The sequence below is a fragment of the Hippocampus guttulatus genome, chromosome 10 (genome assembly GCF_054856545.1).
Source record: "Hippocampus guttulatus isolate MCC_2025c chromosome 10, RoL_Hgut_1.0, whole genome shotgun sequence".
Taxonomy (NCBI): Eukaryota; Metazoa; Chordata; class Actinopteri; order Syngnathiformes; family Syngnathidae; genus Hippocampus; species Hippocampus guttulatus.
This window is the reverse complement of record NC_141270.1, coordinates 14,722,329-14,749,783: the sequence shown is the minus strand read 5'-3', so window position 1 is coordinate 14,749,783 and position 27,455 is coordinate 14,722,329. Positions and strand designations below refer to the sequence as shown.

Sequence of the window (27,455 nt, the reverse complement as noted above, 5' to 3'; positions counted from 1 at the left end):
TATTCGAGACCCACTGCAGCTCAAACACATGATCTGTAGGTATGGACCATTTTTGACACCATTGATCTGCCCTCTCACCCGATATAGGTGTAAGACATTTTAACGTGTCACAGGAAATTAACCAATTTCAATACATACATACATACATACATACTGTATTGCCCTTCAGTGTCCTCAAGGATGTATTCAGCCGCTGAAGCAATCTGTTTGCGCTAACAGACCACATACACACGAGAGCTGCTGACGGCCACTACTCACACAGATAAAATCCACACTCAGACTGCCTGTCCGGGCCAATTTTCCCCTCCTGCCCCCCCCCCCCCCCCCACGCACAAAAAACAATGAACAGATATTACAATACATACATACATACATACATACATACATGTGTGTACTGTAGTGGCAGGTGCAGCCGTCAAATGAATTCAACAATATTGCAAAACAATAAGAGTAAGACTAAGTAGAATCTAATCTTTCAGTTTTACTGTGATCTCCATGACAATAGAAAATACATTCAGAATACGTTCTTCAAAAGTGTATCGCTGATGTTTCTTTGAAGCGACACGTTTCGCTTTGCCCGAATGTACAAATAGTATGGTGACAGATTTGTTGCCGGTGCTTTAAATTTCCAGTGCGTTGTCATATTTGCGCATGCGCAAAAACGGAATCGGCTGCTGCTGACTTCCCGTATCCTCGTTAGCTCGCAGCTAGTTGTGTAGTAGTAGCATGTAGATGAGAACGAAGACCTCAAGCAGGCGGCTGGAGGTGACTTTCCTTTGTCTCAGACAGAAAAATAAAATTGTCGGTTATAAACAGTCCTGACAACATGAATTACTGGGTAAGTGGTGCTTCTTTCTACAGAGTTTATGCATTTTTAGAAACGGTTACGCTGGAAACGGTTACAATTGTTAAAAGATCGTATTGGGCTCAGGCTTGTTTATCAGTAGTTACGTGAGATAATCAGATGAGCTGTTTTCTGAAATAGGATGCTCGAAGTCCACACGCGTTGTTTAGTTGTGACCTGTGATGTAAAAGCATTACGGTCCGATTTATGGCGAGTTGCAAAACTGTTTACATGAACGCCTTGGCTTGAACTGTTGCCATACTCAAGACAATAGGGCGACAGCAATAAACTGTGCACTCACTCAAAATCGAATTGACTACAATGTACACTACGGTACCTCTCATTTAAAAGGTAACAGTGGTTGTACAGACGGCTCTTCCTCTGTTAAAAAAAACAACCATATTATATTCTAACAATCGTTTATTGTGGCGTCCATAGTTTAAAATGGGAGTTCCTGTTCAACTTGAGCCTGCAGGAAGTTACAAACAAAGGTTTTTATCGCATGAGTGATGTGGAGTCAAAGTTCGTGTCAAAGGAGGACAATGAATTCGTGAGTCATGACAACGGACGCAAGTAATGTACGGGGACAAAACTGAGGGGCACTCGAGGGCGGCTCATCTGACTCTGAATTTCCTCGGGGGCACAATTAACTCCACCGTCCCAGTCTGACCCTACTGTCGATCAGCCACAACAGTGATAATTGTCGTTGTAATCGTTTCATGAAACAGTTACCCCTACCAACTTGTTCCTCATTTGATTAATTTGGTGAACTGTGGGATCTGTAAGATTTTACAGCACACCGTAATAATTTCCCTGAGAACACCGCCCTTGGAGACAACAAAAAGCCTCACTGAGTAAAACTACACTGACAGCCTTTGATATTTGACATTTACAAGTAAAGCGAAGCAATACAAAGTGGTGCAATAAAAATTACTAAAAGAATGTACAATGCAGGAAAATGATTTTGGAATCGTTGATCATAGAAATGCTCTCAAAGACCATAATCTTGTATAGGAGGGGGAAAAAAAGCATACATTTTGACCTGAATATAAAAAGCATGAAGGCACCACATCATAGTATTATACATAGATAATTGCCCCTGCAATTGATTGTTATAAACAAACCCAATTCCAATAAAGTTGGTACCTTGTGTTAACCATAAATAAAAACAGAACAAAATAATGTCCAACTCATGTTCAACCTGTATGTAATTGAATACACTACAAAGACAAGATATTTAATGTTCAAACTGATAAACGTTATTGTTTTTAGCAAATAATCATTAACATAGAATTTTATGGCAGCAACATGTTCCAAAAAAGCTGGGACTGTGTCATGTTTACCAATGTATTATATCACCTTTTCTTTGAACAACATTCAATAAACGTATGGGAACTGAGGACACTAAATGTTAAAGCTTTCTAGCTGAAATTGTTTCCTATTCTTGCTTGATATACAGCTTCAGCTGTTGAACAGCAGTTCGGCATCTCCGTTGTCATATATGTACCGGTATAACACTTCATATAATGGGCCACACATTTTCAACAGCCAAATCTGGACTGCAGGCAAGCTAGTCTAGTAGCCGGACTCTTTTACTACAAAGCCACACTGTTGTAAACATGTGCAGAATGTCGTTTGGCTTTGTCTTGCTGAAATAAGCAGGGTTGTCCATGAAAACACACTGCTTGGCCGGCAGCTTTTGTTTCTCCAAAACCTGTATGTACAGTACATTTCAGCATTAATGGTGCCTTGACAGATGTGTAAGTTACCTATTCCACTGGCACGGACACAGCTCTGTAACATCAAAATGCTGGCTTTTGAACTTTGCGTCCATAACAGTCCGGATGCTTCTTTTCCCCGTTGGCCCAAAGGACATGACTTTTGAATTGTCAAAAGATGATTTAAAACGTGGGCTCGTCAGTCCACAGAACACTTTTTTCACTTTGTATCAGTCCATCTTCGATGAGCTCGGGCCCAGGGAAGCAGGCGGCGTTTCTGGGTGGGGTTGATAAATGGTTTATGCTTTGCATAGTACAGTTTTAATTTGCACTCACGGATGTAGCGGTGACCTGTATTTACTGACATTGGTTTTCTCAAGTGTGGTGATATCATTTACACACTGATGTCGGTTTTTCATGCAGTGCTGCCTGAGGTATCGAAAGTCACGGGCATTCAATGTTGGTTTACGGCCTTGCAATTCAGGGAGGCGAAAAACAATAACTTTTAGCAGTTTGAACATAAAATATCTTGTCTCTGCAGTGTATTCAATTAAATATAGGTTGAACATGATTTGCAAATCATTGTATTGTTTTTATTTTTGTTTAACTTCACGGCAATTGGGTTGGTATTTTCTATTGTTAAGTCCAAAATGCATTTTAAATAAAATGTCATTGAAAATTGTGGCACGCAAAGATTGTGTACAACTGTATTTCAACCACATGTCAAGAAGGATCTTATAATCTTGGAATATTTGCTTAAAAAATTCAAGTTTGGTACAGACTTTACATCGTGCCCAGATTTTTGAGAAAAGCAAGAAACAATAAGTCTTAACACTTTACAGCATTTGCTTTAGTGGGCCACACGAAATGAAGCGATGGTTCAGAGCTGACTCCCTGGGCCTTAAGTTTGACACGTGCTGTTTCGTGAGTGGAACCAAAAGAAAATATCTGTATGTAAAAGTGGAAAGAGTTGCCTTTTGAACTCATGTGAGATAGTGTTTAATCTCTTTTTTTTTAATGACAGAAAAAGCTGTGACGTGCCGAACGTGCACCTCTTATCTTAATAAACTAAAAAATTCTCAACTGTTGGGTTGGGATGCAAAATTGGGTCACAGACCCATAATGAGTGGGTCGTAGACAGCTACTAAAAAAAATTACAGGGGCTCCTTTTACGACAGTTTCAACATACAGCGTTTCGAGTTCGTGATTGGTATTAATAAAAGTAAAAATAGTAACGATGAACTCGTTTGCTCCTCCCTGCCTGCTTTTAAACAGTATTTTACTTCTGCTCCCTCAATGTGAAAACCAATGTCTGGGTTTTCTACTCCTACTAGTACGTGGAAAATGTCATGACGTCAAAAAGACGTACCTAGGGCGAGGTCAAGTCAACCGTGCTTGAGATATCGATTGATTGAGATCTTGGGGTCTTATAAAGTGGAAAAATGGACAGCACTGACATGGTGTGGAACGTGAACGAGGAGGAAGCACTCACAACCACAACAACAGATTCAGAGAAACAAGATATTCATTGCCTTATTGTTGGATGGTGTTGGCTACAGGAATGATCTTTGGCAAATGTGTCATCTTGTGACAGCCCAAAAACCACCTGCTTTGGCCAATCACATATTTTCGGTCTAATCTGAAAAATCCTAACCAAATAAAATGTGTTTGTTTCAGTTGCTGTCACAGGAGCTTATTGTGTCACATTCAGCTTTTTTTGGGATAGTTGGTTCAAAACATTAGCAAATCTTACGTTTAAGTGTGCAGAAAACTTAAGTTATCCAATCAAGTATTGTAAATAATTAACTGTAAAATAAATAATTTTTACCTTCTTCTTTAGTACTTAAGTCCAAGATGTGATGTTTACTTTTTTCAAGTTCGAGGAGTTGAATCAGTTACGACTTTCCCCCCCAATTATATGTATGTCTCCTGACAGTAAGTCCACACTACAGAATGAGAGTACGGTACGTTTGCCACATTTGGCTACAGCAGTGTGAACTCTCCATTCAACCTGTGGTCCTCGTTCCCAACTCATCTATCGCTTGGTGTGGCTTACCTTGCCAAATCTGTTTGTTATCCTAACATACACCAGCATTGTCAAACTAAACTTAAGCTATACTGTTTTTAATGTGAATATTCACCACATGCATCTCTGACTTGAGGATACTGAAAATAATAATACAACTTGCCCAAGGTGCCCAGCAATGGAGTGTTCTTACTGCTGAGCAGGTTGTGATGAGTTAAGATGTTATCTTTTTGAACCTTAAGCTTTCCTCTATCACTCAACCGATGAGGTGGGCGTACATGTACCCATGCTATCGGACCTATTGTGTCATAAAATTTCCCAAGATAATGATAAATTTAAGCAACCATAATCTGTCTTTTTGTCATTATTTTCCCACTGTGATTAAAACGCATCAGCGTTACCAATACAGTACGTTGTGTATTGGGTTTTAGGATGATTTGAGGGATTTTGCAGGTAGATTGTTAAATTGCGCCAGTCTGCTGCGTGTGTTGATGAGCAGTGCGGCCGCAGGGAGGAGTCTGTGGTGATAGACGTTAAGTCATCTGAAAAACTAGCTCGCTTCTCTGTTTGGAGAAAGACGAGTACGGTGGCGTCTGAGCTATTTGCATTCAGCAAACTGCTGCCGGTGTTTGTGAGAGGGGAAATCTGATCTCTCTAGAGCCAACAATGCCTTATGATGTAAGTACATCAGCAGCCTATGCATCCATTATTGGGTCATTATTTATTTACATCTGTGTGAGTGAGATCTTTGCCCTGTACAATAATTGGATCTCTCATTGATGTGCATCTATGACTGATGACTAATTGTGCTAAGCAATTTGACTTGATTGAAATATCAGATATAGTGTGATACGTGATCGACATTTTTAAACCTTTAACCACTGTAAGTATTAAGGCAAAAGGCAGTCAAAAAACCTTTGCTATCATGGCGAATTACAAATGATAATGCGGAGTTAAGAAAAGTCTTGGAATTTATGCAGATGTCTTTTGTAGTACCATGAATGACAGTGCTTTGTACAACACCCTTGTGACGTTTTGATCTGATTCTGAATTTAATGACTTTAGTGTGAGTGCTTTTGACTTTAGTGGTTTCTCCACAGCAGCAAGCCCGTGACACTGACATTTCTCACCTTGTTTTAATCCGAGTTTTGAACACATTAACACAGTGGCCTTCAATCCATGTCTGTGTTACTTTTATTGGCCGAACTTGACACACGTGCTGCTTGTCTGCATCTTGCAAAGTGAGAGTAGTGCCGCTAGGCTTTGGGCAGAAAAACAATCCTTATTTTTATTTATTTATTTTTGAAAGAAATTTGACATTGAGGATTTGTTGCTGGTCATACATAAACCCTATCACATGAGTGTCGATTACACTTGGTAGGACATGCGGTGGACTCCTATTGTACAAATATTTCTGACAAGACATTGTGACCTTGAAACCAGAATAACAGTCTGTGTTTCTGTGTGTGTGTGTCTGTATGTTAATCCAGAGTGCCTTGGAAGTATACAAGGAGATGGTGCTCATCTACCTGGAGAAGGGCCGGCAGCAGGTGAACTCGTACTGCAGGGACTTTGAGCCATGGCAGATCATCGGAGTGACGCTTTTCACCACACTGGCAGCAATATGGCTGAAAGGATTTCTCTTCCAACAAGAAAGTGAGCACAGTATGACATAGGCGACATTATAAGAATCGCAATCATTGTTTGTTGTACTTTTACTGGTGCATTTTGAATGGACTTTCAATAAATCTGCATTTGAATTCCGTTATTGTGAGCTCAATTCCATCTCGTGTGTTGCTTGGAGTGAGGGCTTGTACCAGAGATCAGAAATAATCAGCCAAAGTCTGATTATTCAGCCAAAGTCTGATTATTATATTATTTCCCTTTTTTTCTTCTTAACCAGCCGAAGTGTTGTTGTTTTTTCTTGACATGTGATTATGTGTCATCGTCTTCTGTGAAAAAATTGTGGTTGATGATGTGACATCATTTCACTGAAGTTCCTTGTCTCTTTCTTTTTGGTTTTAGGTCTCCTTTCCAGAATGAAGAAGCAATGCTTTCGACTCATCAGAAAAATACCCTTTGTCGGCGGGGCGGTACGTGCGCTGTCTGTCTGTATCCTCTGATTCGCCTATGAGTCACAACTGATGACTGAGTGCAGAGGGGTAGACCTTTGGCACACTTAACGCTGTGCACTGAAGATAACATTGACCACCTTCTTGCCATTGCCATCTTACAATAAATTCACATCAAGCTTTGACAGCGCACGGAACATCTTATCACATTCAGTCTAAATCAGCGGCTCTAGCAAAAATCCTTTTTTTCTGCGGCACCCAGACATTGTTGCTCAAGCAACTCTGCTCTCATAGATCCAGAGCCAACTGAACAAGGCATTGGACGACATGTCTGCCAGTATGTGCACTCTGAAGAACGGCATGAGTTACACTCAAAAGCTGCCCTCAAAAGGCCTCTCGCAGAGCCAAGTGCTGGACAAGATCAGCGAGTACCAAACTCTGAGTAAGTATCAGAAGTTGTTGGAATTATGACATGAAATTTATGGTGTTTCACACCGACTGTGGACTGTTGTTCTGAAGACATGTGTTGTTGCAGATGAGGTGCAGTGGCAGAACGGCTGTGTTTCAGGCGCAGTATACTGGGGTGATGAAGCGCTGACAAAACTCCTGGTGAAGGTATGCACCAGTTACTGTCAGTGTGGTCATACAAGTGTAAAGATAAGTTAACCGCTGTAACATTAAAACAGAGTCGGCATGAATACGAAGTTCATTTGTGTTGCACCTCATGAATCTCATTATTGGCATTCTTTATTGAGAGACAAGTGTAAAAAGAAGTTTGCTGTAGTGAAAAAAAAAACGGACAAACTCAGAAAGTGAGCTCTCGTGAGGTACATCGAGGTCTTGCCTTGTATGCCGCTGTGTTCCATGACACGCATAATGACGGTCTGTCTAATTTAACTGTTGTAAAAAAAATCGGAACACACACCCAGACGCATTCCGTCAACACTTGCTGAGGAAGGTATGCTGACATGTTGTGACCTCATGATGGAAGTTACGTATTTCCAAAATATTGTAGCGGTAACTAAGTGGCTCGCATATGACTTAGCGTTGCTCTCAGAAGATCTTTTTGAAAAAGTTTTTCTCAAACATTTGTTGCAAGGTGTATGGCGATTTTGCATGGAGCAACCCACTTCATCCAGACATCTTTCCCGGTGTAAGAAAGATGGAGGCGGAGGTCGTCAGAATGGCTTGCACACTTTTCCACGGTGGACCCAACTCATGTGGCACAGTAAGCTCATTCCTTCTTTCTCTCTTGACGTACAACGTTAAGAGTACATTGATTGGCACAAAACAGGACGTTGACATTAGCTGACAGTTTATTGTTGTTATTTTTTTTGTTTGCTTGTTTTGTTTTGTTTTTTTAGGTGACTTCCGGAGGAACAGAGAGCATACTGATGGCCTGCAAGGCGTACAGAGACATGGCATATGAACGAGGTGTCAAATATCCAGAAATGTAAGATAAACTTCATGAAGGGGTGTTTTCCTTTTTACAAGTAATGTTCATTTTCTCCTTTTTAGCGAAACAATAACCGTGGGTACAAATAACACATTTACTGTATGAACAAATGAAAGATACACCTTATCTTCCCTTCGCCGTCCTTCTTAAAATGACTAAAGAGTGGGCTTTCTTTTGCACCAATGAAAGATACATATTGTCGACTGTTCTAAGGTGTCACTTCATTTTACTTCCTCAATACAGAAATTTTCAGGCATGAAGGGTCCCACCAAATTTACTCAGAATTACTAAAGTCAACAGTGAAATAGATGCTTGGCTTATTTTCTGCATTCTTAACATACTGTGTGATTATCGTCATTAAAATTTCCTTCTACAATCTTATATGGCCACACTTCTGCCCTAGTGCTCTTTGTAGGTGCAAAGCTATTATATGCCTATGCGTGTGGTGTCGTTTTCTTTGTTGAGTGAGTCGCACCCTCTTTTGTTTTTAGCTTGTTTTTTTCTCCGCCTCTTACCTTTTGTGGCACGCACTGAGTGAGAGAAGCAGAAAGTCATCCACCACAGTAGTAACTAGAATTATAATTTGAAACAGTAATGCGCACCGTCTGAAATGTTATGACTGTTTCTTGACCATTTCTTTCCATGGTATGTACTATACACAAGGGAAGTGGTACTTTAGTGAGCTTTTGAGTGACAAAACATTGTTTTTGTCATTTTTGCAGTCTCGCCCCAGTTAGCGTCCACGCGGCATTCGACAAAGCGGCGCATTACTTTGGGATGAAGCTTGTTCACATTCCCCTCAATAAGAAAACAATGCAGGTTGACGTAAAGGTGAGAGGGAAATCAAGCGCGTGTGACTGAACTTGAGTAATTGTATCGTTACTCCCTGTGTTTTGTTCCTGCTTTATTTTGACAAGGCGATGAAGAGAGCGATCAACAAGAACACAGCTATGCTTGTTTGCTCAGCCCCCCAGTTTCCACACGGGATTATAGACCCTATCGAAGACGTTGCCAAGGTCAGAGGCAGCATTTCTCTTTTAATTCCTCAATATTATTATTTGATGAATGTAATTCGTTCCGTATTTGAAACTTGGTGACCTGTTTTGCAGCTGGCTGTGCGCAACCACCTGCCGCTGCATGTGGATGCCTGTCTGGGCGGTTTTCTGATCGTCTTTATGGCTAAGGCTGGCTACGCCCTCGCACCATTTGACTTCAGGGTAAAAGGTGTAACCAGCATCTCTGCAGACACTCATAAGGTGAAATTTGTTTTTCAATAATGATGTGCGCATAGTTTGAAAGTGGAAAGACTGAAAACAATTTTTAGTACTTGAGATTCATAACCTTTTATCATGAGCCCAAAACATGTGACAGCGAGAGCAGCACGTCTGTGTGCAATGGCTGTTTTGTACCCAAATAAAACTGCTTCATTATGTGGGTAGCAGGTTATGAAGGCTCCAGTGCACTTAAATATCGTTCAAACAAGTAGAAGAGTTGTCAGGCAGTAATCAACGCGTGCACGATGACTCGTGTGAAAGACAGAAGTTGTATGCAACACAGAAACTCAATCTGGGAGGACTTCTTTACCTGTGAGGGAAACCACTGTTTTTGCTGGAAATTACTTGTGAGCTCTGTCATTGAAAAAAATGCTATCTCACTCGTGCAGTACTCATAAGAGTTGACTAAAATTTGAACCACTTTCACACAGGTTCTAGTTCATAAATTGTCATTCTCTTAGTTGAAGAAAAATGTAAATTTATATACAATTGTTTGGAGCAAGCTGAGTAAAATATTAACTCAAGTCAAAGTAGTGGATTTTTATTTATTTATACATTTTATTTCAAATGCGTTAAAAAAAATCTTACATTACATTAAACCACTTGACTGCACGATTTTATCTGTCAGAATTTGGATTGTTCCGACAGGTTTAATCCAGATAAAATGCATTTTATGTTCTTCTGTGGACGAATTTCCAAATGAATCCCAGCATGTCTTTTTTTTTTGGACATTCCTCTTCAGTACGGCTACGCTCCCAAAGGTTCCTCAGTGATTCTCTACAGTGATAAAAAGTACCGTCACTATCAGTACTTTGTGGCTCCAGACTGGCAGGGCGGAATCTACGCCTCACCCTCAATCGCAGGCTCCCGGCCCGGAGGAATTGTCGCAGCCTGCTGGGCGACCATGATGCACATGGGACAGAATGGATACGTGGACGCTACTCGGAAGATCATCAGTGTAGCACGCAGAATCAAAACGGAGTAAGACCTGTGCATTTTCTTTTGTGGATTTGTGATAGTTTCGCACATTGAAAAGCTCATTTCGTTTCCTTATTGACAGGGTTCGAAAAATTAAAGGTGTGTTTGTGTTCGGCGATCCCGAAGTTTCAGTGGTGGCGATAGGCTCGAATGATTTTGATATTTTCCGACTGTCGAACGCACTGACGTCAAAGGGCTGGAATCTGAACACACTTCAGTATCCATCTAGGTGAGTAGAAGCCAGGTAGCCGCACCTTTAACATGGTTCCATCGTACCAGCCGTGCGCACAAGCGTGACAACGTTTCAATGTCTTGACAGCATCCACATTTGTTGCACAGTTCTGCACACCCAGCCGGGTGTCGTGGAACACTTTGTGAGTGATGTTAGAGAACAAGTTGCCATCATTATGAAGAACCCCAAAGAGAAAACCACAGGAATGGTGAGATGACACTTCGGACACACTTTCTCTAAAGAACATAAATGTGCTGCTGTGGTAGCAAAAGGCAATTTTTCACCCTTTTGATCACACTTCAAAGTACTCTCGCAGAGCAGAGATAAGATAAGACTTCAAACGGTATGCTGACACGTTCCTGTTCTCTTTCCCCTGCACCTCCAGGGAGCAATCTATGGCATGGCGCAGTCCATCCCAGACAGATCCATGGTAACTGAGATCTCCCAAGGCTTCCTGGACTGTCTTTACAGCACGGAGGTGACCAAGTCCAATACCAGCCACATGAACGGTAACGGCAAAGCCCACTAAAAATGGATCAGGGTTGTTTTGAACTCGCTGCACACGGGAAATTTGCTCATCTCCTCCCAGCGCTCCGAGTTCATGGCTGAAAGGTTGCCTTATCCTGCATCACTGCATGGAAAATGCCTGCAAAGGTTTTTTTTGGTTTATATTTTAAGCACAAGACGACCCCCTGAGGTAATTTACCTAAAGACTGGCTCTCCTCGATGAGTTTTGGTGTTCACACTGATTTAAATAATGTAGTGAATGTGATTGTTCCATGAGATTCATTTCAATGTTCACCAATCGGCATAGCAAAGTCGGACCATTTCAGTTTGCTGCTGTCGGTTTCGCAATCTCTGATGACTCAGCAAAAAACAGACCACTGAGCGCTTGTCGCTGTACTGCGCTTGTGAAACGGGATCTAACTGCATGAGACCGGTTCTACATATCATGCATGACAACTGTCCTCTAATCGCGTTTTTAATGTAAAAGCACTGCAATGGGCTGGGCAGGATCACATCAGGTTCCTTTTTAAACCACATGGTAGTACCACTCGGTCATCCTGTACACTTACGTGCTGATTTGATCGCACTTAATGTAATTATTTTCAATTGAGCCGCAGTCGTACATTTGCAGTCAGACTTCAAATATGGGAGCGTTTTATATCACACGATGTCCGGCAAATGCTTAAAAGTCAAACAGCTAGTGTAACCCAAAGCTTAGCAGCTGTACTGGTTGTCTAACCCTTTTCATAACAACCCAGTAAATCACATGTCAGATCATTGAAGCGATTGTAGCTGTTTCCGAACAGTATGTGCTCAAGTGCGTGGCTTCGTTTGTCGGGTCACCCATGTTTTGATATTTGTGCCCTAAATCAATCTACCTCACTTTGCATTTCTACTTTTGGTGCAAACCTACCAATCAATTGTTAACCTTTTCTTTCCAAAAGTTGCACCTATTTAACTTTTAACACTGTCTGGGCATTTTGAGTTATCTTCTATTGTAGAAAAAAAATGATAGTGATCCGCCATGTTTGAGTCTATTGATTGACAAGACAGCAGATTTTCACCTCTGCACTCGAAGGACCGTGTTTTATATTCATGGAATGTTTGTCTTTGTGCAATAAGTGTTTGTTTTATGAAATGATAGAATGGGGACTGTTCTGTAGTAATGGTTAACAAAATGTAATCATGTTTGTTGATAGCTTATCAAGGCAGTGGGTGTTTGTACTCTTACAAATGTAGAATAGTTTTCAAATGATTGAAATATATGAACGCTTTTACATGCCTGAGCTGCACTCCTATCAGGGTTTGAATGTTGAATGTGATAGTGCCTGGTTCAAAATCTGATGGCAACACCCCCTCCCCTCCAACCACCAATGATGTATAGCTCAATGGATGAATATTCACAATTGAATCGCACAAGTTCTACTTTTCAGTCGAAAAAAATAACAGCGCTCTGTAAGTAACTTAGACTATGTTGCAGCTTCAATGGCCGTTTAATGATGTAGCAATAATGTGTTCACCTCTGTGCCTTCAGAGGTTTCCATTCAAACTACTTTTATTTCCTTTTAACACGCTCAGGGATTCAGTCTTGTTTCAGACATCATTGAGGTCCAGTGCGCTTATCTGGGGTGGGCGCAATAGTGAGCCAACTTAAACTTGAGCTGTGATTGAGAGAGAGAGAAAGGATTCCAGTCTGGTTGCAGGTCTGAGATTTGTGTACACAAGGTAAAATACGTGGCTTAGGATATACTATATGCTTGTGATCTTATTAAGGAGTTTCATCTAATACCCCCTGCGCCCCTCAGGTTGCTACAATCAAGAAGTCAAAATTTAAGCAGCGTCAAAAATTAGCATTTAGTGTTAAGACTTACTCACTTGCAATCTTTAATGTTCTGTTTTCAATAAAATATATACTGTGCTTTGTGTTTGCATTTTTATGTGTGGGGCATGGTCTTTTTTTTCTGTGAAAACAAAAAGGAAGGGAAGGTTTGCAGTAAATTGTTTTAGTACAAAAAAAAGCACTCTCGGTGTTAATAAGGGACATGATGTGACATGATCACAAGATGTCTTTTCACCAAAAATACACCATGAACTAAAATGATATAGAGCAGAGCGTTGGTTGGAAATAGTCCATTCCCCTCTAACACACATTGCGCTAATCTAGATCTAACTGACATTAAATACAATTTCTTGATAAAATACAGGAAAATAATTCCTGAAAGATGAACATTTTACAATGACGATTCGTATCAGCTACTTCAGTGTGTGCAAAGCCACTAACAGACCCCTGCAAAAACACATTTGACACTTTACAGGCCACTGCAATATTCAACAAAAATGGCAAAAGGTTAATCTTTGGATATTTAGGCACACAGACTTGGTCAACTTCTTCAGCTTGTGGTCACATCAGTGAGGCTTGGTCAATGAAGGTGGCCAAAGTGATGTCGCGCTGCGAGAGCCCCCCACAGTCGTGCGTGCTCAGGGTGATCTGCACCTGGGTGGTCACAATACCGGGTCATTAGTGACACTAACATAACAAAGTTGTTAACCCAAAAAAATGTAATAATGTCCAACGTGTGAGTTATACAAAAAAAAAATGTTTGGGTTCCATGAAGCAATTGAAAAATATTAAATAGTGCTGAAAATAACCTCATCAAATAGATATAACTGGATTACTGGGGGTTTTACATTCAATGTATTATGTTTAACACATTAAAAAAAAGCCAATTAGTTAATGGCAGCAGAAATGAAGGGATTTTACATTTTGGAAAAAAAATTTAATTGTTAAAAAATATGACCACCGCTTGACTGACACGAAATCCTGCAATAGTGCATGAAAATAGATTTACACATAGGACATTATATATATATATACACACACACACACACACACAAAGACAATCCATTTTATGTATATTAACAAAGTCTCATATCTTAAAATTGCAATTCGTGTACAAAAGTGACTAACATCTTATACAATATCTTCATTACCATGTGTACACATGCCAAAATGTGATATTTTAACATATTGTTTTGGGTAACAATTCTGATCAACTCGTCCATCCATTTTCAACACCGCCAATTCTCACTGGGCTCATGGATGACCTGGAATTTATCTCCGCTGACTTTGGTCCTTATAATTATCTGGCTATCTCTTCCAAAAGCAAGCTGCCACCCAAAACAGTTTGGAATTTCCTATAGATGCCACAAGATGGTGGCAAAGTATTCCTTTCCTCAGCTCACTTCACAGTTCCTTTGCAACAAAATACCATGAGATGGTAGCAGCCAAGAGATGGGTTTTCAAGTAAATCATGGAGGATAGGTTGCTTTTTTTCCATCATGAGTTTGCGCGAACGCCAAACTGTATATATGTGGGGGTTCACAGTACCTTATTGTAAACATTGAACCATTCAGGATGATGGTCCATCTTCTCTGCTTGTAATGCCACTCTGGACATGAAACCAAAAGCCTGGATGGGAGAATATTGATGTTAGTTGTCAATATGCTGTACAGTGTACCTATTGAATGTCTTTGTGTGCATGTGTGGCAAGAATAGGGAACCTGATTAAAATCTTTAAAAAGAAACTCTTTGTAGATGGCATCCCGGCCCACCACCTCCACCCATTGGGCGTTCTGCAGCAGTGGCAGAAGGTGAGCTCTCTCCGCGTCAGTCAAACTCTGGATTTTAGTAGCCTGAAATGACACAAAGGAGAGAGAGAGGGGGGCAGTTACACCAACACAAACTGTGATTGGCTATGCGGGAATTCCATCTGGAAACAATGAAAAGCTACATTCTTGGCTCATTAAAACAGGTTGGTACGAATGGTACATACAGTATGTGCTATTCGGGGGGTGGTATTTGCCTAACCTCTGTTCATTTAGCACATGATGCGGAATCACATGAATTTCACATCTGATGCTAATTTACTATCAGGCCTCATGACCCTTATTACTACTTCCTGATTTCTGGCTGGTGTAATGTATTTTTGTAGGGCAGGGGACGCTGAAAAAGGATGTGTCCCCAAGCCAGTTCTTGAACTCAGAACACACGCGAGAGTCAACAAGGGAGCAATGACATCAACAGGTACCATAGCAACGCTCTAATCTGCTGATCAGTGGCAGAAGCCAACCCTAAGCAAAGACTCAAAAGCCTCGCTTGCTCTCACACTAGCGTCATACGTGTGCGTGGGCAATGAACGTGAATTAATAAACCGTGCAACCATGCAATTAAAAAAAATAACGCAGTATTGGATAAATGTTAACACTAATACTGTTCTTGTGCTTCCAATCATGACTCTAGCGCAGTGGTAAATGTATAAGCGATTTCCATCTAAGCGTTCCAACAAGTGTGTGTCAGAGGTTGTGTACTCACCATGTTTGCAGAGCGGTCTCGTGCACAACGGCAACAGTTTCTTCCTACAGCTCTGCGACAACAACTGGAAAGAATCAACAGATGATCTGCAACCAAGGTCCTTCTTTTAGCTGCCCTGGTAGAAGCCTGAGCAGAAATCTATCTGTCAACATTGGCTTAATTATCAACTTCTACTGCTAAACTCGTGCTCAGGCTTTCACAATGCAAAATCAAGCCCAGACTATTTGCAAAGGATTTATGTAAACATGTTAGAGGTCAATTTAAACTTCCATATAAGACAGGGAAGTTCATGCCAAAGGTCAATGAGCTCCTCCTATGAGGATGCCCCCATGAATTAATCTGTCACAGTGAACGGCTGGGGGGGGGAAAGGGGTTAATGAAATGAAACAAGGGGCAGGATGTGATAAATTGTTAGCTTTTAACGCTCTACTAAATCTGGAAATGAGAACCGTGCTTCAGCTTACTACTGTATGTGACAAAGAAATGCAGAGGAAGATGATTTGAATTAAAAGTCATTACAGTATAGTGTGGACAACAGTCAACAAAAGGGGTATCCTAAACGTTGAAAGGTAACATCGCTCGGTGTGTAGTTTGCATAACATTAACTATACATTTTACCGTTTGTGTTTCTTATCCGCATACTCCACCTTGGTAGTCAGAGTCAGAATATAATATATATATAATAATCCTGTATGCTGCTAGCATCTGGCGAATCCTTGTACCTCCAAAATCATTTAATTTCAGGATACTCCTCCCCCCAAAAACATCTGTCACACACCAAAATCTCTCAAACTCATCAAAGAATCTCTCTCTCTCTCTCTCTCTCTCTCTCTCTCTCTCTCTCTCTCTCTCTCTCTCTCTCTCTCTCTCTCTCTCTCTCTCTCTCTCTCTCTCTCTCTCTCTCTCTCTCACACACACACACACACACACACCAAAAAAGTTCTCTTTCTTGTTCAAGAAAACCTTTAGACTGATACAAAAAAACAACACAGATTTGGGGGACATTCTTCTGTTCAATGTGAGATTTTTTTTTATGATGTTACCAGAAACAGACCAAGCGATTTATTTTACCAAGAACTGGGCATCCTTCCCACTTTGATGCAAACTGAAGGAGCTCCAGGTATTCCCAGAAAAATACTGGCTCTTTAGTATATTTGAAATTCTCCCTTCATCTTCATATTTCTGCTATAGGCTCGGGTAGCAAAAATACACTTGAAATCTGCCAAACCGACGTGGGAAAATAGGTTATGGCTCAACGAAACTAATGTTGACCTATTTGACCATAATTCCAAATTTTTTTGTTTGGCAAAAACACAATCAAAGTCATTACCAAAAGAGTATCTGTTTTTTTTTTTGTGGGGAAAAAAAAGCAGCACTTTTTTTTCACAAAATCCTGGCATTTGAGTGGGGGTGTGCAAACTATGGGCAAATAGTGTTTTTTTTTTGGGCCTCAAGAGCTCCTCACACACGCCAGCAACCACAATGATAAACATAAATTGAAATGAATTGTTGGCACTGTCAGTCAAAACAGAAAAGTATTGCAGAATTAGAATTAGGTGTACTTATTATTTTGGCCAGTTTCTGTATCTGGTGTTTCTTGTACAAAATTATAGTCAGTGTTCCATAAAAAGGAATTCCAAACAAAACATACAATATGACAGGAAGCACAAACTTCATCCGCACGCTGCCCTTTGACCATTTTTTTATTAGTTCCAGATCAGTTATGGCGATAAGCAGAGGATGTCTTTTCAAGTGACAACATGGAGCCGGTCAGACTTGTGCGAGTGTGTTTGACTTTAGTTGTTATTTTCACCTGTGGCTGTGGCGCGCTCATCGCATCAGGTGAGTCAAGTGCTTGTGATTCTGATTGGCCTCACTTGAACAAGATCATCACACTTATTTCATGGTTCAGTAGTTTTAAAATAAAGCGTGGAAGAACTTCCATTTGATGATTAGAAACAAAAAATTATTGTTCCATTGTGCATGCTCTCAATAAACGTAATACATTATTTTTATTACATTATGTTTTCCTCTCAGCTAAGATTAAAACGGTGCTGTTTGAAACAATAACACAGAATAGTACACCCTTATGTAGTAGAATGATGATTGGGATGGAATGGTGATTGTGATCTTGAAGAAGACTTGATATCTCATATTTATGATGAACATAAAGTGTCACATGTCAGTTGTAAATCTGTGTTATTTGTCTCCATGCAGCACCCACTCTGAAAACGGACCAGGCTTTGTTAATATTTCATAACCGGCTGCCCCATGAAGTTGAGGTCTTGTACACTTCAGATTTTTGCTACAAGGTACACAAGCCTACTAGACGGAGTCATTAACAGTCATTTGGGTTTTAAGGTCTTATACAATACAGAATACAGAAGGTACATATTAGGGCTTTCTTGTTTTTTTTAGCTTCAGAAAACAAATGAGCCATGATTAGTTGTTCCTGATCAACTGTGACGTCAGTTGACAGAAAGTGGCGACATGGCCGCTTCCTGAGATGGCTAAAAACAGGTGAATCTTACTGCCTAAACCCATATTGCACAAACGCAAAACTAATCAAAATGGTGTGAGAGATTTAGTGGAAGCGCATAGAACATATTTTTGCAAAGAACATTTTTGGGTTAGTTAGTTAGTTAGTTAGTTCCGCCCGCTCCTATTTGGAACATTGGGCGACGAGCCTCCTCCATTTGTTCCGGTCACTGGCGACCCTTCTTGCTCCATGCCAGCTGACACCCATCTCACTGAGGTCTTCTTTGGCAGTCTGTCTCCACGTCTTCTTTGGCCTACCTCTCTTCCTCTTTCCACCCTCTGGCATCCAGTCCATGGCCACACTTGCCGGTCTCTCTCTTGGCAGCCGCAGTACGTGGCCGATCATTTTCCTTCTCCTTTCAGAGACAATGTCTGACAGTTCAGCCACTCCTGCCCTCTTCATCACCTCCTCGTTGGTGATGTGGTCTCTCCATGAGATCCTCAGGATGGATCTCAGGCAACGCCGATGAAAGACATCTAACTTGTTGGTAATGTTGGCTGTCTTCATCCATGTCTCACAGGCGTAAATCGCTGTTGGGATAACCACTGACATATAGAGGCGTAGCTTGGTGGTCGTAGTGATGGCTTTCGATGACCAGATGTTGCGGAGGCGTTGGAACACTCCCGCAGCTTTACCAAGTCTACTGTTGACGTCTTTCTCCACACCACCTGTATTTGAGATGTTACTCCCAAGATATGTGAAGCTGTCAATGTACTCTATGTCATGTTGGTGTAGAGTGAGTGGTTGAAGGTGTTGGTGCTGTCCGACGGCCATGGCCTTGGTCTTTTCCTGGCTAATTCGTAAACCGACCTTAACTCCGTGCTCATGCAGATTGTTGGTCAACTCCTGGAGTGCGGGCTGGGTGTGACTTAACAGAGCCAAATCATCTGCAAATTCCAGGTCAGCTAGTCTGCTCCCTCCCCACTTGATACCAACTTTTTCCCCTGTGATGGACTTCCTCATCACAAAGTCAATTATGATGATGAAGAGTAGGGGTGACAGAATGCAACCCTGTCTTACACCAGTGACAATGTCAAAATCATCAGTTGTGCCACTGTTGGTTTTGACACAACAGGTTGAGTTGTGGTACAATGACCTGAAGATGTTGATGTACTTGAGGGGTACACCATACAGCTGGACGATCTGCCACAGTGACTCCCGGTGGATGCTGTCGAAGGCTTTCTTGAAATCGATATAGTTGATCATGAGTGGTGTCTGAAGTTCTTGGCACTGCTCTATGATGTTTCGAAGGGTAAAGATCTGTTCGGCGCAAGACCTTCCCTTCCTGAAACCGGCTTGCTCTTCCCTCAAGATGTTATCCACTTCATCTTTAAGGCGATGTAGCAGGACACTGCAGAATACCTTGCTGGGGATTGACAGCAGTGTAATGCCCCGCCAGTTATTGCAGTCTGCGAGGTTTCCCTTCTTAGGAAGCGTGACAATGACCCCACGTCTCCAGTCGGCAGGAACCTCTTCAGCATGCCAAATCAGGTTGAACAGGTGGGTAAGGCTCTCCACAACAGCGTCTTGGCCGTGTTTCAACATCTCGGCAGCTACCTCATCGAGTCCCGGTGCCTTGTTGTTCTTAAGGCCCTTGATTGCTTTGGCAACCTCAGTCTCGGATATCTCTTTCGATGTAATATTTAGAGCTGGAGCTGGTGTCTCTTGATCGAAATTGAAGAGCACGGGAGGCATTGGTTGGTTGAGAACCTCCCTGAAGTGTTCCAGCCATCTTGCTTCTTGCTCCTCGTCGCTTAGAAGTGTCCTGCCATCCTTGCTCCTGATTGGCACGCTAGAGCTGCTCCTGGAGTTGGTTAGCTCCCGCACGATCTTGTATAGGGTCGTCGTGTTGTTGTTCTCGGCTGCTTCCTGTGCCTCTCTTGCTTTCTCTTCTAGCCACTGTCTTTTATCCTTCCTGCAACTCTTCTTCACTGCCCTGTCCAAGCGCCTGTACTCCTCGTCTTCCATCCTCCAGCTCCGGAGCCTCCTCTTTTGTTCTCTTTTTATCTTGGCCACTTTCCTTTCATCAATCAACTTCCAGGTGTTGTCTGTTATCCATCTCTCTTTGTTGGTACCCCTCTTTCTGCTGATAACTGCTTCTGCAGTTGATAACTGCTTCTGCAGTTTCAGCAATGGCACAAGAGAACATACTCCACTGCTCCTCAATGTTTGCAAGGTGTTGTGATACCTTGAGCTTCCTACTCAACTCCTCACAGAAGCTTTCTGAGATGTTGTTATCCTTTAGCTTGTCCACTGCGTAAGGTCTCTTGGGCTGCACCTTTTTCACCTTCTTCAGCTTCAGCTTGATTTTACTCACCACAAGGAAGTGGTCTGAACCCACATCTGCACCTCTGTGGGAGCGAACGTCGAGCAATGACGAGCGCCACCTTGTGTTGATGCAGATGTAGTCCAGTTCGTTCTGGGTCCCGCCACCAGGTGAAACCCAGGTTACTTTGTGGATCCGCTTGTGCTCAAAAAAGGTGTTGCCAATGCTGAGGCCGTTGGTACTGGTTAGCATCAACAGTCTCTCCCCGTTGTCGTTCGTGGAGCCTGCAGACCCATGTGGTCCAACTGTGGCATTCAGGCCCCTTCTGTCATTATCCAGTTTTGCGTTGAAGTCTCCAATCAGCATTTTGATGTCATGTCTGGGGATTTCCTCAAGCACGGTCTGGAGCTGGTTGTAGAAGGTGTCTTTATCGTCCGCTGAGGCAGCTTCGGTTGGGGCATAGACTTGTACGATGGTTACTTTGGCATATCTGGTGTAGAGCCTTGCTGTAATAATCCGTTCATTCACCGGCTTCCATCCAATCAATGCTTTTGCTGCACTATTGGAGAGGATGATGCCGACTCCATGGGAATGGTGGTCTTGCTTCCCAGAGTACAGAAAAGTTGCTCCATCAACCACGAGACGCCCTTGCCCCGTCCACCTCATTTCACTAACGCCTAAGATGTCCAGGCGATAGTCCCTCATATTCTTCAGCACCTGGTCCATGCGACCAGACTGGAACATTGTGCGCACATTCCAGGTGCCTACTCTGGTGTTGGTTTTGGTTCCAAAGATCGGGGTCATCAGGGGTCGGGCTTCCTGCTGGATTTCACCCGGCCCCGTCATAGATACATCCAAGGATGTGCCGTCTCTTCTTCGCCGTGGTTTACCGGAATGGCTTCCTCTCGTCGTTTCTGTAACAGGTTTTGTTTTACAGGGTGAGGTTGTTAACCTCACGCCCAACCCCCAACCTGGAGGACCAGTTGGATGCAGTTTAACGTCGTACCCAGGACATTTTTGGGTTAACTTCTTGAAAAAAGGCTATGAAATGATATTGGTAGTATAGGTTTGCGGACACAGTTGCCACTCAGTGACTGTGTGAAAGTAAATTAATGTTTGTCTATATCCAGTATGTGTGCAGTGATTGACTGCTGACCATGCCTGAGTTTAAGTTGGCCTTTTTGCTCAAAGTGAGCTCGGATCTTGTAAATACGAGCTTCTTGCAACCGGAAACAGGATAAGCAGTATGGAAAATGAATGACTTGAGAACACAGTTGACAGACTTTTGCCACTTTCCTGTCCTTTCCTACTGAAACATAATGTTGTAAGATATCCATCAACCCCCCACCAAAAGAAAAAACAAACAAACCAAAATTTAAAAAAAAATAATAATAAACCTCAGCCAGCATATTAATCATTTTGGGCTTAAAGTTTTTGTGGGGTGGTGACATCAGTTTGCATTGGACATGACCTAAGGTCTTCACAGCCAAGCTCCGAAAATGAACTGCCTCTCTCCACAGCAAACGATATGCTTCCCCCCTCATACATAAAACAAGCATACTTGTGTAAAATCTGATCTGATTTAGAACGGTTACTGTGCATGCACGGATACAATGGAAAAGTAAGATTTTCTGATGCTTAACTGGATCGTTCTGTTTGCTATTATTAAATATCATGTGAGAAAATGTTTAGATTTTTCTGTCATCAGAACATTTTGACGTGTGTGTGTGTGGTGGTGGTGGTGTGGTGACAGTCGCGGTGGGGGTTTCTAAACACAGCCTTATTATCATGTGTCACGTGTAATTTTGGCATTTTTACTTTCATTTCTCTTTAGTGTGTTTACCAGAGTTTGGTCCATGTGAAAGCCAGCTACAACAATGTGTCTGCAGCCATCAGCACCAAATTCCCTTTGAGCTTGCAAGTGGAATCCAACAAGAGGAATGCAATTCTTTGCCGGTAAAAAGTTCAAATCGACTCAACACTACTCAGCTAAAAAAAAAAAAAAAGCTGATATTTCTCTCATGTAATTTGTTTCCAGTTTTCATGTTAACTATTGTTAAGGGAGTGTTTTGCCATTTCTCCACACTCAATCTAGCATAATGGGGTGGCACGATTGCGTCACTAATGCTGGGGGGAGTACTACTGACGGACTTTGTATAGCTGAGTGATGTCCTCTCTGAAACTACGACCTCAGTAGATATTGATCAGCAGCCTTTTTGGGGTTAATAAGACCTGGCATTCCAATATTGATGGAAGGGGATCATTAAAGCTACACAGTGCCATGTCCAGCTCAAACCTCACAACAGAGGTTAAATTGGAGACAACAGTTGTCATAAATAAACTGGTCAGGTCTGACAAGAAGACATGGTTGCTTCCCATTGTGGCAAGTGGGGCCAAGTGTCACATTATAAGCCATCTTAAGAGGTCTGGACTTGTGCTTTCTTAGTCAATGCTCAGGTCTCTAATCAGGCTGGTGTTATTGATTTCCTCTCCCCTTTTAAAAAACACTCCAAGTAATAGCTAGTTAGTCATTCCAATGGTGGATCAATGCAATGTAAGTTGAGGAAACTGAGCGAGCAGAAGCGAGGACTAATGGTGCACTTACGGTTGATAAGCACTAGATGACACTCCAGAGTTTCAATTGGTGTCACAGGCGTTCAATTATCAGGGTAAGAGAGAGGCCTAGTTAGTCAGGACCAGAGAAAACAGCTAGAGATTTCCATTTGACTGTATTTTGTAGAGTGAATACAATACAATTTTAGGTTAAAAAATAGTGGAGAAAACAATAAACAACAATCGTAAAAGTGGTCACCACCACCACCATATTCCATACCACTTGTCCTCATTAGGTTTGTGTGCGTACTGGAACCTTTCCCCCCCCCCTCACTTTGGGCTTGACGCGGACTACAGACCTTCGTGGTTGCCAGCCAATTTCAGGACACATGTAAACAAATAACAACAATAAAATAAATGCATCACACTCGCCACACCAGAGATGTTAGTTATCAATGTATAGTATAAATAATGTGACCGTATCACAAAAATGTCATGCCAGTCAAACTTGGTTCGCTTTGATCAACCAATCACAGGACATAAAAATGGTGACATCATCGAGGACCAACATTCTGGCCCATGAGGACATATTTTAAGTCTTATGTACAGCACTTTGTATGCAGCGATGGCTGTTTGAAAGTGCTCTATAAATACTGTTGACTTGACTTGACTTGACTTATGGGTTAGAGAAACAGTTTGTTGTTAATATAGTGTTGTTTACGTTACAGTACCTCAGACAGCATTTCTGGTCCTGAAAATTCTGGGCAGAATAGATTCACATGGCAGTTCAGAGACTGAAATCTAATTGGATACACATTGAACTATTGGAAGCAGTGCAGCCAAGAAAAAGGCTCTGAAATGAACAGAATAGACTGCTGGGAGTAAACGCATAGAATGTCATGTCACAAATATTACAATTTAACTCAGAAATTCAGTTCAGTGCTGCAGATCTTTTGACCAGCAATGTTTTGCTGCCTCAGATGGTCCACTGGCGTAACTTAATAACTATTTCACTGTCTTGAATGCAGATGGAATCAAACCTATGAGGAGGATGGTCACTATTCGGTTTGGATCCTCAGGTCAGACAATGCCAGCAAAGCCACCTGTATTCATACTGTGGACAGAAAACCTCACAATTCCTACTTGCGTAAGTGTCCAACAACACTGATGTGTTCCTGTCGAAGGAGGATGATATAACTGCTTGCTAATTTCATTGTGAACAAAAATATCAGCGCAACACTTGGTGCTCAGGTCATGTGCATGGACTGCTTTTCGGATCTTGACAAAGGAAAATTGCTCATTAATCCAGATTTAGACTGCTTTGTCAACGATATTTGAGACTTTTTCGGAAAAAAAAAGTCTTTGAGTTCATAGCATGTAAAATGGGAGCGAAAAACCAAAATGCTGCTTTTATATTTTTGTTCAGTCTAAATAACTGTCTGGGTGTAAGAAACCTGCCTCTGAACCAAGCCACTTTCTTATTCATGGCGTCAGCATACTTGCTTTGTTCGCATTTAGTGCACAGTATTCTCTTCCCTCTCTTGGGATATCCTGCGTATTGATCACATGAGACATGCTTTCTTAAAAAGGGATAAAAAGAAAAGCTTTTGTGATTGTTTTGAAGGCCCAGACCCGTGCGTGGAGGACTGTGGGTAATACATTAGGGAGGGAGGAAGGATTAAGCCATAATGGGATTTTGAAAGCGTCTCTGTCCATAATGTACACCCTACTTAACAATATTGCAGATTATGTTGTGGATCCGACTTTTAAGGCCGGGGAGCCATTATCCGAGCAGATATACGGTCAGTGGAATGGCACCCCTCACAGTATGATGAGCTTCCATTAGCTACACGCGTTGGTGATTATACAAACTCCCCACAGGGTATGCTCGGTTTAAGTAATGGTTTGGTCAGCAGTCGAAGCCGTGCTAGGGAATTTAAAAGTTTAGCTCTGCGTGTCCCATTGATTGGCCATATCGTGAGGTCATTTGTTAGGTGTGGTCTTCTTCAAGGAACGTGTGTCTGCGCACAATGTTGGTACCATGACGGTACCCAAAGCACAACTTCAAGTTCAATAGCGATCCCCCATTAAGTGTCTCCCTTACGCAAATGTATTGATGAACTTAATCTAGTTGCGCCGAAGTGCCTCTATTCATCTTGCCTTTATCCTGACAGTAAGAGAGCGAGCCCAACCGCTGCAAAGTGTGTTTCACTTCACGCGCTGAGAGCTTTATGATGTTTTTTTTATGGGCGCACATCAACGATGCCATGACTTTCCAAAGGTGATGAAGTGACCACTCCATGCTCGGAGAGGATGTCGGTGAGGCCTCCCGCTTGGGTTCAAATGGCTTCTTTTTTATTTGTTCTTCCGCTAAAAAAGGCAAACACAGGATCCACAGCCTCCCTTTCTGCTCCGCTTTGACGCACTCACATCTCTCCCGAGCTTGTTTGCTCTACTTTTAGAGCCTGATTCACAGCTGTAAAAAACATCACTGACATTTCAAAGTTATTGATGACGATGAGGATGAAGTACATTTCGCAGTGCGCTTTTGTCTTCATTGACTCCTGTATGTTGGGATGTATTTTTTAACTTTTTGGATCCAGGCTGAAAAATAGTTGAGAGTTGTTGTCATGTTTCTTGTTTGTAGTCGCGTGTGATTGTTTCCAAATTTTTTGTTTTCCTCCTCATTTAGCTCAGGGGGATAGTCTAAATATGACACATGTAATAAACTAACAATTATCACTATTTGTATTACATCTCATTAGATTGTACAAGCGGCCATAATAAGTGTCAAGTAAAGAGTTAATCTATTTATTTTGTGAATAGAGTTCATGTCTCACCCAAAGGTTCGTCTTATGTCTCCTTTGCGTACATATTCCTTGTATGCCTCTCATTTTAGATTACCCATGTGATTGCTCCGTGATGGATTGACCAGGAATTATGTCCATTAGGTTCTTGTTTGTTTGTCACTTAGGTGACACCTCTGGCGCTGATTGACAGACAAAGAACTCAGGGGAATTGGGTACAGCGAACTATTTATAGCACTTAGACGAGATCAGAGGTTGGTCTCATCTCGAGAGCCACATTTGACCATTGTCAATCAGGGGTCAGCCATGTTCGTAAAAGTCGAAACAAGCAAATGTATGTTGTTTTTTGTTCAAAAATAGAATTTGCATCTATGCTGGAATGCTATAATATTTGATCCGTGTCATTGATCATACAACCCTGTGTGTCTTTTACCTTGTGTTTATCCAGCTATTCTGGTGGCGGCTCTCTCCTTGGCTGTAACTGCTCTTTTATTTGTTGTTACACCCTACATATACAGGTATCTACATAACTTTGAAATGCTGTTTTTCTTCTCTTATATTGTCGGTTCGGGGCTCTATTTTCATAGGCGGCGCATGCGGAAATGCTGGTGTATCTTTATTTTCATGCGGGGGCAAGCCCGCATTGCTGCTATTTGGGATTTCCTCTAAACCCTGCTTGGTGTCTAACCTAGCAAGAGAATTTCCTACGACATGCGCAAGGCACATCAGACAATTGTGTGGCTGAAAGTCGGTCTACACTTTAGCCTACTCACACCGTGTCAAACTTTGGGCACAATGTCGACTGCTTGTCTCAGGGCGATTTTTGATCATTTTTATGGAGGTGCCAGCAGACAGATATGTGGGCTGTGTGGACATTTGTGGTGGATGTCACCATATCTCATTCATAAAAATGACACCAGCGGGCATCAAACCTTCCGAACCATTCATTTCATTGAATCTATCATTATTATTATCATTACTATCATCATTATTTTTTTAAATCATCCCACTTAACAACAGCTCTGGATTGGTGGCACACTACTGATTTGGAATCGGGGGATCGTACATGAGGTCTATGGCATATTTATACCATATAATACATCCTGATTTATACAGCGCTTTCACAACAGCTTCAGCTGTAACAAAGTGCTTCACAAACCAATCGCCAGAGTCTCATTCTGTCTTTAATGAGTGCACCCACTCATGTTGTCTGTTGCCACATTGGCAAAAACGGTTATGTACACCTGGATTTTTGGCCTTCATCATCTCTCCTCGCAAGATGTGAGTGTGCTGCATTGAAATGAGACGAGCCGCTTTGATTGGTGGCGAATGGAGTTAGCATGTTCATAGCCTCAACGGTGCAAAGCGTCCTTTCTTAAATGCACTGGTTTGCATCTGCGAAATTACCAACACCCGATTTAAACCACTTTGGTGCAGATTTATGATATGCACCCCATGCCAGACTTGCCCCGCCCATCGAGTCCTTTCACTCAAATGTATTATTTTCACTCTGCCATTTGGTGTTTCTTACAGAAAGTGTCGCACGTCGAAATTTGCAAAGACCATTTGCTGCCACAGCCCCCAGTACTCGCTTGACAATGTAAGTGCAACACTCTCAGTCTTTGTCAGTTTGGAAACGATCATATGCGATCGCTGTAATTTGGGAGCACTTTTCTAAGTTACATCCTGATCCAACAGTTCAACTACATTGTTTGGCTTGACCAAATAGAGAGCGTGGTGCATGATAAAATTTCGCAGAGCCTCCAGTCATCAAGCTGCAGAGACACTAATAGAAAGATTGATACAAATGT

General features: G+C 41.8%; 3 protein-coding genes across 4 annotated transcripts in view; 2 read left to right on the top strand and 1 right to left on the bottom strand.

Moving 5' to 3' along the window:
* The first annotated feature begins 692 nt into the window (after positions 1-692).
* Positions 693-13,025, top strand: sgpl1 (sphingosine-1-phosphate lyase 1). Of its 2 annotated transcripts, none has more exons than XM_086121748.1 (14): positions 693-838; positions 6,079-6,244; positions 6,614-6,681; positions 6,955-7,102; positions 7,196-7,275; positions 7,760-7,888; positions 8,025-8,113; positions 8,839-8,947; positions 9,034-9,132; positions 9,226-9,372; positions 10,133-10,371; positions 10,451-10,597; positions 10,688-10,808; positions 10,986-13,025. In XM_086121748.1, exons 1-14 carry the CDS (start codon positions 827-829, stop codon positions 11,127-11,129), a joined length of 1,698 nt encoding a protein of 565 aa, XP_085977874.1. In that variant the 5' UTR covers positions 693-826; the 3' UTR covers positions 11,130-13,025. The 2 variants fall into 2 exon arrangements, with proteins under 2 accessions (XP_085977874.1, XP_085977875.1); XM_086121749.1 differs by lacking the exon at positions 693-838 and adding an exon at positions 5,167-5,266.
* A 69-nt stretch (positions 13,026-13,094) lies between these two features.
* Positions 13,095-22,358, bottom strand: pcbd1 (pterin-4 alpha-carbinolamine dehydratase/dimerization cofactor of hepatocyte nuclear factor 1 alpha). The gene is made up of 5 exons (XM_086121750.1): positions 22,128-22,358; positions 15,480-15,605; positions 14,669-14,800; positions 14,496-14,576; positions 13,095-13,601 (listed from the first exon to the last, which is right to left on the bottom strand). The coding sequence occupies exons 1-5, from the start codon at positions 22,140-22,142 to the stop codon at positions 13,509-13,511; spliced, it is 447 nt and encodes a 148-aa protein (XP_085977876.1). The 5' UTR covers positions 22,143-22,358; the 3' UTR covers positions 13,095-13,508.
* LOC147199391 (heparan-alpha-glucosaminide N-acetyltransferase) overlaps positions 17,240-27,455 on the top strand; it is a 29,241-nt gene continuing 19,025 nt past the window's right edge. Inside the window, exons 1-6 of the mRNA XM_086121751.1 lie at positions 17,240-17,321; positions 17,697-17,791; positions 22,119-22,240; positions 23,866-23,984; positions 26,093-26,162; positions 27,178-27,244. Coding sequence (XP_085977877.1) covers positions 17,240-17,321; positions 17,697-17,791; positions 22,119-22,240; positions 23,866-23,984; positions 26,093-26,162; positions 27,178-27,244 — 555 coding nt within the window. The remainder of the gene's footprint in view (positions 17,322-17,696; positions 17,792-22,118; positions 22,241-23,865; positions 23,985-26,092; positions 26,163-27,177; positions 27,245-27,455) is intronic.